The sequence below is a fragment of the Arachis duranensis genome, chromosome 1 (genome assembly GCF_000817695.3).
Source record: "Arachis duranensis cultivar V14167 chromosome 1, aradu.V14167.gnm2.J7QH, whole genome shotgun sequence".
NCBI lineage: Eukaryota > Viridiplantae > Streptophyta > Magnoliopsida > Fabales > Fabaceae > Arachis > Arachis duranensis.
The window spans coordinates 2,413,055-2,426,351 of NC_029772.3; the positions used below are offsets into that span (position 1 = coordinate 2,413,055).

At 26.7% G+C, this 13,297-nt stretch overlaps 1 protein-coding gene across 1 annotated transcript in view; it reads right to left on the reverse strand.

Annotated features, from left to right (window-relative positions):
* Positions 1–200: 200 nt before the first annotated feature.
* LOC107488249 (naringenin 8-dimethylallyltransferase 2, chloroplastic) overlaps positions 201–13,297 on the reverse strand; it is a 106,922-nt gene continuing 93,825 nt past the window's right edge. Inside the window, exons 5-12 of the mRNA XM_052254745.1 lie at positions 6,028–6,111; positions 4,439–4,528; positions 3,180–3,281; positions 2,313–2,408; positions 2,147–2,218; positions 1,173–1,268; positions 604–708; positions 201–380 (exon numbers count right to left, since the gene is read on the reverse strand). Of these exons, the coding sequence (XP_052110705.1) occupies positions 339–380; positions 604–708; positions 1,173–1,268; positions 2,147–2,218; positions 2,313–2,408; positions 3,180–3,281; positions 4,439–4,528; positions 6,028–6,111 (687 nt within the window). The 3' untranslated portion in view covers positions 201–338. The remainder of the gene's footprint in view (positions 381–603; positions 709–1,172; positions 1,269–2,146; positions 2,219–2,312; positions 2,409–3,179; positions 3,282–4,438; positions 4,529–6,027; positions 6,112–13,297) is intronic.

Genomic DNA, 13,297 nt, shown 5'->3' on the forward strand with positions numbered 1-13,297 from the left:
TATTTCACTTTCATAATTATTTGTCAACAAGATTTTCGCTCTACTATCACATACAACTCTCTATTTATACGGTAATATTAGAAAGAGAAAAAAAATTAAAATTTATTTTATTTAATATTCATTAATTATTACAACAATTAATAAATATTAAATAAGATAAATTTTAATTATTTTTTATTAATATTTTTTTGTTATCAAATATTTCTGTTATTTATATTCACTTTATCACCTTTCTGACCTTAGAGAATCTTAATCCTATTTTATTGGTAGACCAAAACAAAAACAATGAGATATGGCAAAGGTTGCACTCTTTGTTAAATCAATAATTTATTGCTTCTTTATCTCACAAAAAGCACAAGGACATTCTCCAAGTAAAGGAGTTAGCAATAATAATTTTATTTCATAATAGTACCTCTTAATTATGAAATAAGTTAGTTTTATTAAGTAGCACTAGAAAGCAACCATGGCTTCCTATTCGATTTTTTAATTAAAATGATATCTTAAATATTAGACTTTAAATCTTTTAAATTTTATTGTATAAACATATAATAATTAAGACTAAAACTTTCTCATATTATTTTATTGTATAAAATTATCATTTACCTTAAAGATAAACATATAAAAGGATTGGAAATCTTCTTTGCTCTTTAAATCTACAGAATTAGCACGAAACCACAAAATCCAAGCATTGATGGCATGTGCCATAACCTAACAAATTGAAAAATAATAATCAATCAATATTATCATGGAAAGGAGATGCACATCCTTGATATAGGTAGACCTGTATATAAAATTATTTTATCGAAAATATTTAATATAAAACGATCAAAATTTATTATTTTTAATTTATTTAATATATTTTATAATAAATAAATAATAATAAAATAAATTATTTTATATTTTAAATTTTATTAATAATATAAAAATAAGATATTAATTTAAAATATTGATTAATACTAATAAAAAATATTGATTTTTTAGCATTTTTCATATATTAAGTATAAGAAAATGTCAAGAGGGATTTGAAGTTGTAAAGTGTTTAAATTGGTAAGTGGTACAAACCTTTACAATTATATGTCACGCAAAGGAAAATTAAATTTAGACAATAATAGTCATAATATTATATTATATATATACTATAGAATTGTAATATCTAAAGTAATATTCATTACCGTGAAGATTTTGCTCCATAGGAATGGAGATGTTAATCCCATTATAATGGCAATTCCATAAGTCATCTCAAGAAGTGAAATACACAACCAAAATACCTGACAAAGGATTAATACAAAAATGTGGGTACATGATACCAGAATAACTACTATAAAAAAATACGTTTATTATCATTGAAATTTTAGTCGAATGTAGAAGGTTTAATTACTTCGTTGGTTCAATTTTGTGAAATTTTTAATTAAATTTTTATATTTTTTTTAATTTGATTTTTGTACTAATTTTTTTTTAATTAAGTTTTTCTTAACAGTAATTGGCTTAATTTTATAGGGACTTAACTAAAAAAAATTAATATAGGGACTTAAATAAAAGGAAAAAAAAGTGTAGGGACCCAATTAAAAAAAAATTTGGTGCAAAGACTCAATTAAAAGGAAAAAAAGTACAAGAACTTAACTAAAAATTTCGTAAAACTATAGAGACTAACAGAGTAATTAAACTAATTTAAAATTAGATACCGTCGAATTTAGCATGAAAAATTTTGATGATAATGACTGAAATTCAAAATTTTAAAAACATTACCTTCGGATAAAAATTCAATGATAAAGATGAGGTAAATTTTTTGTACATAAATAATTAAAAATGACGGAATAATTATCGTCAGAAAATCTGACAATAATTTTATGATAAAAATTTAGGTGCAGTCGATTTTACGTGAAGTTGATAGTTAAGAGTCGTTAGATGAAAATTTAGTTAAATTAATCAATTTATCTAACAACTCTCAGTTATCAACTTTACGTGAAGTCAACTGCACATGAATTTTCACCTAATTTTATTTATCAAATCGTCATGTTTGGTATGACCTGACGGTTATGGTCAAATTTTTATAGACATTTCGATGATAATTCCAACAAGGATAATCAAACTTTTTTTTAAATAAACCTAATCATAAAATATATTCATTTTAGAGAGAAGAAATTACTCGTTTAGGACCCAAGCGAATAGACAAAGTTTGAAGACCTTCTTTTTTATCTCCTTCAATGTCGGGAATGTCCTACATTCAATTCCAGCCAATAGTTAAACACATTGAACAAAAATGATTAGTGATGAAAAAGATTGATTGTAAAAAAGTATAAAGTTATTGTTACCTTGAACAATGATATAACTACATAGAAGAAGGTCATGACCACAGTGGTAAAAGCTAGTGATCTTGTAAATATAAATGGCTTCTTCAGCACAAAGGTCTATAGATCGTGACATGCATGCAATTGAACCCAAATATATATTAGACTTTGCTTGAAAGATTACGTGCTAAATTGAAAATTAAATTATTCATCAACACTATTATCACTACTATTGAATTTGCATGCAAATGTTTGTGCTTTCTTTTTATTTTTTTTCTTTCCTTTTAATTTTCTTGAAAATGCTAGTTTTAGATACCTGATTTTGATTAAGACAACCCAAAAATTATTGTGGGTCCAAAAAAAATTATTACTGATAAAGTAATGTTAGAGAGTTAAGTTTTTTTTAACTAACATCAGTTAATTTTTAAAAAAATTAATTTATTTATTTTAAATTTTAAATTTTAAATATAAATCCTAAATCTTAGACCTTTTAGAATTTTGAATGTTTAAAATAAAAAATAATTAATTTGATTAATTAAAAATTGATTCGGTTTATTTTTTATTTTTTTTTGCTGTTCATAGTATCTCTTAATTCGACAGGTCAATGATTAATTTGTTAAAAATCTGAACTTTATTTAAAAATCTGCTGATGAGTGAGCTTATGACCTCCACTAATTCAAATTGAACTTCATTTAAAATAAGGTGAATGCTATGATGTCTAAAAAATAGTGTTTATTTACTAAAAATGATTAAAAATTAATATTTAATTTAAAAAATATAAAAATAAATTATTTTTGAAAATTCAAAACTTATCACAAAAATTAAAGAATAATTGATAGACATTATAGAATTCCCCTTAAAACAATACTAGTTTTGTAGGGCAATACGTACCTTCATGTGAAGATATGGTGCCAAATTATATGCAGTGAGAATAGTTGGTACGCCAGACAGTAATGTAAGAATTGTAGATTTCTTCCATCTTAAAAAGGGTAACTGAAAGTATTTAAAAATAATACATAATTATAAAAATAATAAATAAATAAATTAACTACTAATTAATTAACATCAAATAAATATATAACATATACGAAAACATTATTGATAAATAAATAACAAAGGTGTACTTAAGTCTTTACATCATACGTAATAATTTATTAAGAAATTCTTTACTTAAAATTTTGCATGACATCATACCCGTTTCCAAATAGCTATCTAGATTTTAAAAAAAAAAAAAAGAATTGAAGACAAAATTAAATCAATCCAAAATTAAGGACAAAAATTATGCTTTAATTTCATAATTGAATTTAGTTAAAATATGTTCTAAAAATATATATTAAAAATATAATAATATACATTTTTTAAATTTTTTTATATTTTTAATACATTGATGAAAATGTAAAAATACTATTTTTTGAAAATATTATATCTTTGGTAAAATACTTTTATAATAGTTTTAAAATGTAATACTTTGATAATATTTTTAAAATGTATATATGCTGAAGACATATGTATATTAATAAACTCATTTATTCTTTTAGAAAAGGGAATAAATATCATTGAAAACTTAGATTGAAAGTTGTATAAATAAAAGTACAAAACAATCAAAACTTTTGAACATCTTAAAGCTATTTAAAGATCCGAGAGTGAAGGTTGCGGAATATGATATATATAAGGAAGGATATAATAAGAAAAAATATAATCAATTTGAATAAAAGGATATAAAACTAATTAGGTTCTAAATTTTTGGTACAAAATTAATATAAATTAAATGTTAAGTAGAGTAATTTTAAACTTTTGACAAGTCACCCAAAAAAAAAACTTTTGACAGCCATCAATTAATTAAGGGCAAGAAATAATTTGCCATTAATATTAATTAAACAAATTTATTTGCAAGCGAATGTTTTGTATTCATATTCAATAATCTTTTAGTTATATTTATGTTGAAATTAAATTTTAAAGTAGTCCTTGAATTTGGAGTAATTTTAAATTTAGAGATAAATTTAAAGTTTGATTACAAATTCATAGACTACTTTAAGATTTAACTTATTCATATTGAATAATAAGTCTTTCAAAATGAAGTTAAAAAGATGCAGGTTTATAATAAAAAAATTATTTAACATAATTTAAAATGGTTTAGAATCAAAAGTTACGTTCACTGAATAAGCAGTCATCAGTATAAAAATTAATATGAGACCCCAAAGCAAAGGCTTTGATCCTATCATCAGCGCAAGTCCAAAGCTCTGCAAAGAGATGAAAGAGATAAAGGATTAAAATGAGTTAATACTTAAATTCATCTAAATAAAATTATTTATTTTTTAAATTAATTTTTTAAAAATTAAATTAGTCATTTTATAAGTTAGATGATGATGTGCTATATTATATGCATGTGGCATAATGATGTGGCAAAATAATATCATATATTATAAAAATAATTAATTGATATATCATATTATTATTTAATTTAATATGTCATAAATTTATTTAGAGTCAAATTAATTTTTATATATATGTGTATGTAGGTCATCTTATTTCTAAAATTTTAAAAATGGATCAAATTAATCTTTAGTATTTTTTTTCATAATCTTAAATTTTTAATATTTCTTCATTCAAAGTCATTTTCTCATTTATATTCTTAAATTTTACATTTTCAAATTTTAATTTTTTTGTAGTAATTTTTTTAATTAAATGAGTTTATTAATGATTATTGTTAATTATATACTGAAAAATTTTAATTTTTTTGTATCTCACGAAAAAATTATAATAATTATTTTAAAATTTCAATCTCTTGGATTTTGTTTTGAATTTGTTGAATACTAACCCATTAGAAGATCCTTATTAATGTCTCTTGAAACAATTAAATAATTGAAGAGTAATATTATATGATCAATAAAATGTATTTGACTAATAAAAAATTAAATTTTAAATTTTAAATACTATCAGTATAAAAATAGAGTCTTCTTTTTATAAAGTTTTAGAATTTCAATGTAATAAATTTTTTTAAGAGATGAAATTGTCTAATATAAAATTTTTTAAGGACCTATTTAAATATATATTCAAAAAATAAAGTATTAGTCTAAAGCGTTAGTAAATATTAATAAAAAATATTAGCTTTCTAATATTTTTCATAGAAAAAATACTTAAATTTTTTTTAACAAGAATGAAATAATTAAAGCTGCGCCTATATCTTTATTATATGATAGCATTTGGCATGCCAAATTTCTTTTAATTTATACCTAATATTTAATTTATTTTTATACAATTATTATTGATTAGAAAGTGAGACGTTGAAACCTGGATATTCAAATTGAATAACTAAAAACTTAAAATTGAAATCCAAATTAAAATTTATTTAGGAGATACAAATTGAAATCCAATTTAGGAGATAATAATATATGGTGCCAAAAACAATAAGTTCATATATAAATTATTAAAACTATTCTTCTACTTTAGTTCATGATAACAATAAAAAAATCTTGTGACCCACAAATTCAACTCAATAGAATATATAAATTCAATTATAATTTTAGTATTTATTATCTTATTTTATCTTATTTTTAGTTATCTTCTTTCTTATTTTATCTTATCTTTATTTTTATCTTTCATAAACAATATATTATATATATTTAGTTTTATTTTTATAATTTAATGTTCAGTTCAATTCAATCAAATCAATAATTAATAAAAAATTTTTATTTTTTATTTTTCTATTCTTTCACAATTTTATCATAAATACTCATACCATAAATAAAGATGCTGCAACAATAGCGAGTCCACCTCCAAAAGAAATTTTCGATGATGCCAATGGACGGTATGGCTTATTAATCTACAACAAATGAAATAAAACATGTTGGATACATAAGAAAAAAGGACCAACTATAACCAAAGTAACTAGTAATCTGAAAGCATGATTCTTAGAATCGGATTGAATTGGTCGGTTTAATTTAGTTAATTAAAAATCGATTATCAAATTTATTCGGTTCAATATAAAAATCGTATAGTGAATGTAAAATTTGAAAAAAATGGTAAAAAATAATTAACCAATCGAGGCAATGAGTTTTAGTTGTTAACTTTTTTACAATAATAAATTACAAAAAATTATTCTTTTAAAAAATTATAATTTTATACATAAATATATATTATTTTATTATATACAGTTAAATTTCGATTAAAATAGACATTAAATATCCTAGCTACTTTTGTGAACTCACAGCTGAACAAAACATTTTTTTTTGTAATCATATTTATGTATTTACACAAAATCCAACATTATTCCAAACATGCAAAAGAAAACAATTTATTTTTTCACCCAAATTGTTTATTTTTATTTAATAAGTTCATACCTTGTCTATTTCAATATCGGCTAATTGATTTCTTAGAGATTGAGAGAGAAATAAATATATAATGTAAAATAAATTAGTAATTCAAAGCCCCTCACCTGTAACATGGAAATAAAAAATGTTGGAGATAAATCTGATAATTTTTCTACTGCAAGGAGTGATGAAGAAAGTATGCCCGATAACTGTCAACACATAAATAAAGTTAGTTTATGAAAAAGACTTAAAATTAGTTGGATCAAATAAATCTTAATATCATAATAATTACTATTCATGAGTTTAATTCATACTAAAAAGTTAGTTCAAAAACATATTCTTGAGTAGAGTTATACATAATTTGGTTAATCCAAAAATTAAACCTATTTTTTTGGATAATAAAAAATTTAATTTTGGTTAATTAACCAAATTAGTTTTATTATATGATAAAATTTAAAAACCAATTTTTAATCGGTTATAAAAATAAAAATCAGTTTGAAAAAATAACTGGTTTTTCAATTTAAAAAAACTGGTTTTTAAAAAATAAAACCAATTTTTTAATAAAACCGTTTTTTGGGCCAAAAACCAGTTTTTTTAGAAAAAAAAATGGTTTTTAAAAAAACTATTTTTTTAAATTGAATTTTTAATCTAAAAAATTAAAATTAAAATTTTTAAAATTTGATTTTGGTTTTCGTAAACTGATTAAAAATCGATTTTTTTAAATATAATTTTGGTTAACCAATTTTAAAAAATATGGATATAATTTTAAAATTATTTTATTAAATTGGTTAACCAAAATATAATTATAATTTTTTAACCGGTTAACCACATTTTAAATTTTTTAATGTACATTCCTATTCTTGAGAGTAGAGTGGCAAATTAAATTAGATCGGATAAATTTTAGTATTATATTAAAATTGAATGAATCTAATTCATTCCACAAATATATGTTTGAGAGATTTATAAATTTTTTTAGAAATATTATATTAGAAAAATATGATACTCATAATAATAATGTTTGCAATATTACAATTATCAAACATCTAGCATTAACACAAGATGGAGAAGGCTTTAAATGATTGTTTAAAAAAATATAAAATTGAACTAACCAGGCCAATTAACGCATAGAATACGCTAAACTTTTGGATAGTATGCATAACATCTTTGATAGAATTCCAAATGGGTTTTGCAGAATCAGCTTGCGGTTCAGGTTCATTCTTCGATTGTGCATGAGTTGCTTTCACAAAGTGTTTTCTCTTAATTTGATCACATGTATAATGATGCTTCTGATTATGCTGCAATAATAATGGCGTCTCAATGCAAGTTTTTTCTTTTGGATATTTCCCATTATTATGCCATATGCTTCTGATCACTGCATGTGAACCTGCAAAACCAAATTTTATATATGACCATACAAAAATATTATTTTTATACCAAAATTAATTATTAGTGTATTTGTGTATAATACATGTGTAATTTAATTTATTTTTAATATGTATTTCTATTCCAATATATATTTTATACTAGTGACTAATTTTAGTATTCCTGTAACATTATGATCACAATAGTATAGCTGAGGTGGTTAATATTTAGTTAATGAATAGAGAGTGGCAGACGACTAATAACAAGAAATTAAATATGTTCCTCAAGAAACTTTGCTTAACCAAAAGGAGTCAAAACAATCGATGTCCAAAAGTTATCTCTCTGTTCTGAATTGTGTTTTTATTTTTAGTATTTTTTATTTTAAAATTATATGAAAAAAAACAGATAATATGAAAATAATAAAATTATGTTTTGTTTTTATTGTTTTTACTTTTTTTCTTTTTTTTTAAATAAAAAATATTAATAATGAAAATGCAAATTAAATATACCGTAAATGGTCGGCCAGAGTTATTGTTCGTTTGACTAACGACAATCAACTGATGTCGGCAGGGGGTCGGCCCTCCGTTGGTTAGTTGGTGGTGCTAATTAGAAGGCAGCCAAAGTCAATCAACTAGGTCTGTTCGGTGGGAAATCAATCGCAAGTCGATCACTATAGACTGGCGGGTAGTTGGTGGCTACAATAGCTTGGTCAGTTGGCTCAGTCGTGGGAGGTGGGCTTATCAATTAGATAACCGACATCCATCATAGACCATTTGTTGATCCGGGTAAGCCAGTGGTCGGCGTAGTAAGTCTGTCTGCACGAGATCAGTTTGTTAGCTGGCATTCTGCCACGAGGTAGTTGGTGGTAGGTCAATTGGATCTATTAGTCGTAATCAATTTGTGAGCAGTCTGTGTATTGGTGGGTTAATTGATGTTAATCATGAGGGTGGTTTGTTGATGGGTTGGGTTATGTCAACAGTTGGTAGGCTAGTAGGGGTAAGTCAATAGGAAGTCAGCCTAGGTCATTCTACGATTGGGAGTAGGTTGTTGGATGGTCGGTTGGAGATGGTCAATTGGACAAGGTCAGTTGATTGGTCAGGGATTGTCAGTTGGCTGTTAGCTAATACCACAACAGGTTCTTAGCATGTCATTGGTTGCGCAACGTCAATCATAGGGAGGTTTGTTGGCAAGTTTGTATCAGTCAATTGTGATCAATCGGAGCCTGCTTGCGGTCGATGTTGATCTGTTGTCTGGACAACCAGGCATCGATCAACAATTAGCTAGCGAGCTCTTAATAATTTATCAGCTAGTTGATAGGCATCAACCTTGGGAAGTTGTGTGGTAGTTTGGCAGTGGCCAATCAACATTATGTTGCTATTAGGCAACTCCTCCCTTCGGCTGGTGATGGTCTGTTGCTTGATCGGTCGGGTGTCGAACAACATTCTTTGAATGGTTTGGTAGTCAATCCATCAAAGGGAGGTCAACAAACATTATTGATGTGTTATAAAAAATTCTTCTTTTGGAATTGATCTTTTTCATTTGGTGATGATATAACAGAGAGAGACACTACAAGAAAACGTTGAGTACCGTCGAATTCATTTTTTTGACGGTAAATTCGCCAGCAATAATTGGAGGAAAAAAAAGAAAAAATGGCACAAACATTACCGGCGGATAATCCGAATTAGTGAAATGCTGCATTTTGGTCATTCGCAAAGCATTACCGTCGAATTTATCTGTCGGTAAATCAGATGGTAATCTTGCCCTAAATTCAAACTGCGAACCCTCTCCACCCTCATTTTCGAACTACTCTCTCTAACCTTCGCCTCTCTCTCTCCCCCCTACAAACCACCTCCATCAGCTCCTCCACCAACGTCGACCACCATTAACAACGTTTAAAGACTGCATGGACTCTCGCCACTATTGCCGCTACCACTGCTGCACCGCTGTCGCAGCTGCTCTCTGTGTTGCCGGAGCTGCCTCCTACCTCCCTCCAGGTATGTTGTCTTCCTCCTTCTTCCTATTATTTTTTTAATTTATTTTAAAAAAATCCTAATAATGCAACCCTACCGGTTGGTCACCGCCGCCACCACTTTGTTGTCTATACTACCACCACTTTGGCAGAGCTGCCTCCTTCCTCCTTTCAAGTATGTTGTCCTCCTCCTTCTTCCTATTATTTTTTTCAGATTTAGTTCATGTATTAGTTTAGTTTTGATTTAGAACATTTTTAATTTTGTTTTGATTTAGAAATTTTTTAATTCTGTTTTGATGATCCTGTGTATAAAATTTGTTTATAATTCTGATTTTGAATTTTGCTTTGATGTTTTTGTGTTTATTATTATGATTTCTATTTATTGTTCTGTCATGAAGAATAAAAGTAATTGTTTCTGTATTGTTAAGGGTTTATTACTTGAGTTTGCATTAAAAACGTTGGTAATGTATTAAATGTTTGAAAAGTACAAGTCAGTTTTATGTAATTCTGAAACGTACTTAGCATGAGACTTGCAAGAATCACAAAACAAAACAAGTGAGATTGTTCTGGTCATAGTCTCACCCTTTACCTGTTTGTTAAAATATGTCAATTGAGCTGAGTATTTAGAAATTTATAATGCTTTCTTCATCTTCTTCTTTGTTAGGTTGTTATGTCCAATCAAGGCCCGTTTGCTATCATGTTATTAATATGCTTTTTACTTATTTGCTATGGAGTATGTGTATGTGCTGGAATTCCTATGTTATTTGAAATTAACATGAAACTATGTTATCTGAATTGAATAAATTCAATAATTTTGAACTTTAGGTATAAATGAAACTACTATGCTATAAAAATTGGGAGTGGTGATTGTGATGAAAATATGCCCTGATCCACCAGAATTTATGTCCTTGGTTATTGTTTCCGAAATGTAATTTTGGCCTTCATTATTTATATTTTTTGTTTTTTATTATGTTGTAGTTGTTGTACATCAAAATTTAGCTTAGAAATTATGTAGCTTGGGTTAGAACGATAAAGCAAGTCTTAGGAATGATGGTTTCTAATAAGATGCAGAAGTCAATGGTGGCAGTAGTGGACAGGCTATTCCACCACAAAGTGTACAACTGGTACATCAAACGAACTTCAAAATTTATGGCACACGACGAGCACAATCAATATAACATTGGTGATCGAACTAATAACAACTTTCAACTTACCCATTAAATTTGTAGTCCTTGTTTATTTCTTAAAATATTGAACTTAGTTATTAGTATTGTCTTTGTAGCTTGAGATTTTAGTATTTTAACTTTAGACATAGTTTATAATAGGATATTATGATGGCATTTGATCTATATAGCTGATCTCTCTTAGTGGAACAAGGCTTAGTAGTTGTATTATTCTTATCACTTGATGGTTAAATGTTAATATACCCTCTAGATTTTTATGAGTTAATTAGTTGATTGTTGTTAATTATTTGATTTATTATTGAGACCATTAAACATTTTATTAACTTATTATTTGTTGTTGTTGTCAATTTTCTAAGTTTATTATTTTTCCGAGTTAATTAGTATTATATTTTCTGATTTATTAGTTTAGAAATGATTAAATTTAAATTTATAAAATTATATATCAATTTTTAAACAATTTTTTTAAAGAAATTAAAATTTAAGTTTACCGTCGGTTAAATCCTTCTTTAGTTATTTAATTATTAATTAATAATATATTATCATCGAATTTACCGGAAAAAATCCGATAGTAAAAATTACCAGCGAAAATATTCCAACAGTAATTAGCGGTGGACGAAAAATCCGCCGGTAAACAATTATCAGCGAGGGTTATACTGTCAGATTTATTACGACGGTAAACATATTACCAACAGTTTTTTCTGGTAAATCTGCCGGTACTCAATATTTTTTCTTGTAGTGAGATATCCTTAATTTTTAGTAGAAAAATCATGTCAATTGCAACTAAAAATTATGTACCATATTTTGATTGTCAAATGAGTAATATATAATTGACAATTAATGATAATTGATATACATTATAATATAATAGAGAAGAATAATAGATGATTGATAAATGATAATAGAGTGAAAGCATAGTAATCAAAATCGGATAAGACCGGTCAATTCGACTAAAAAAATCAGTGAATTAGATTTTCATTTGGTCCTATCCAATTTCAGGACCGATTCACTTTGAGAATTGGCAAGAATTGGTCAAACTTGGCAAAAATTGGTCTAACCAAACTATTCGGGTGAAAATTTTAAAGTTTATGAAGATGTGGTTCAAACCCAAATCTTTATTGTTATTACATTTTTTTTCCTCTACTAAACTATATTATTTCTTAGGGTTAAATACGATTTTGGTCCCTAACGTAGAGGTCAAAAATTTATTTCGTCCCCGGCCTTTTTTTCGCCACAAAATGGTCTCAAAGGTTTAACTTAGTTTTAAAATCGTCCTTCGGATGAAAATAACCCTCCCTTCCCTCTACTTCCTCAACATTAACCCGAAGTAGAAGCAGAACCGCAAATGCAGAAATAGAAGCAGGCACAAGCAGAAACCAAAAGCAAAATAACAACAATCAAACAACAACAATCAGCAGAACAAGAACAAGAACAACAACAATTACAATGGAATCCTTTAACAACAAAAACAGAACCAAAAACAGAAGCAAATAGAAGCAAAAGCAACCAAAACATCAACAACAACAATTGAATAAAAGGAATAAATAGAAGCACATCAACAACAACAATAACAATGGAATCCTTTAAATATGAAAAATTAAAGAAAAAGGGAATAAAAAATTGAAACAGAAGGGAAGGGTTGCGACAGTAGTGGGGGAGGAGGGGCTGCGGCAGTGAACGGCGATGTGGTGTTGGCGGGCTATAAATCGCCACGAGGAGGGCGCTGTAGTGGTTGGCGGCGCTGTGGAGGACTTCGTTCCTCTCTTCTGTTTCTCTCTCCCTCTGCTCTCTTCTCTCTTGCTGTTAGTGTATGTGCTAAGGAAGAAAGGAGCAGCGGCAGCGGCGTGGGGCGACCTTTCCCTTTCTCCCTTTTCCCCCTTCTCCCTCTTCCCTGGAAATAGCACCCCACCCCATTCTCTTTCTCCCCCTCATCCTTTTTTTTATTTTATAATTTTTTTAGTTAGGGGTAATTTGATAATAAAAATAAAAAATTTGATAAAAATGACGATTTTAAAATAAACTGAAATCTTTGAGACCATTTTGTAACGAAAAAAAGATCGAAAACGAAATAAATTTTCAATCTCTACGTTAGGGACTAAAATCGTACTTAACCCTATTTCTTATTATATATACTAATTATTAATTATATAATAAAAATGTACAATAATTTTATTAGACATTATTTTA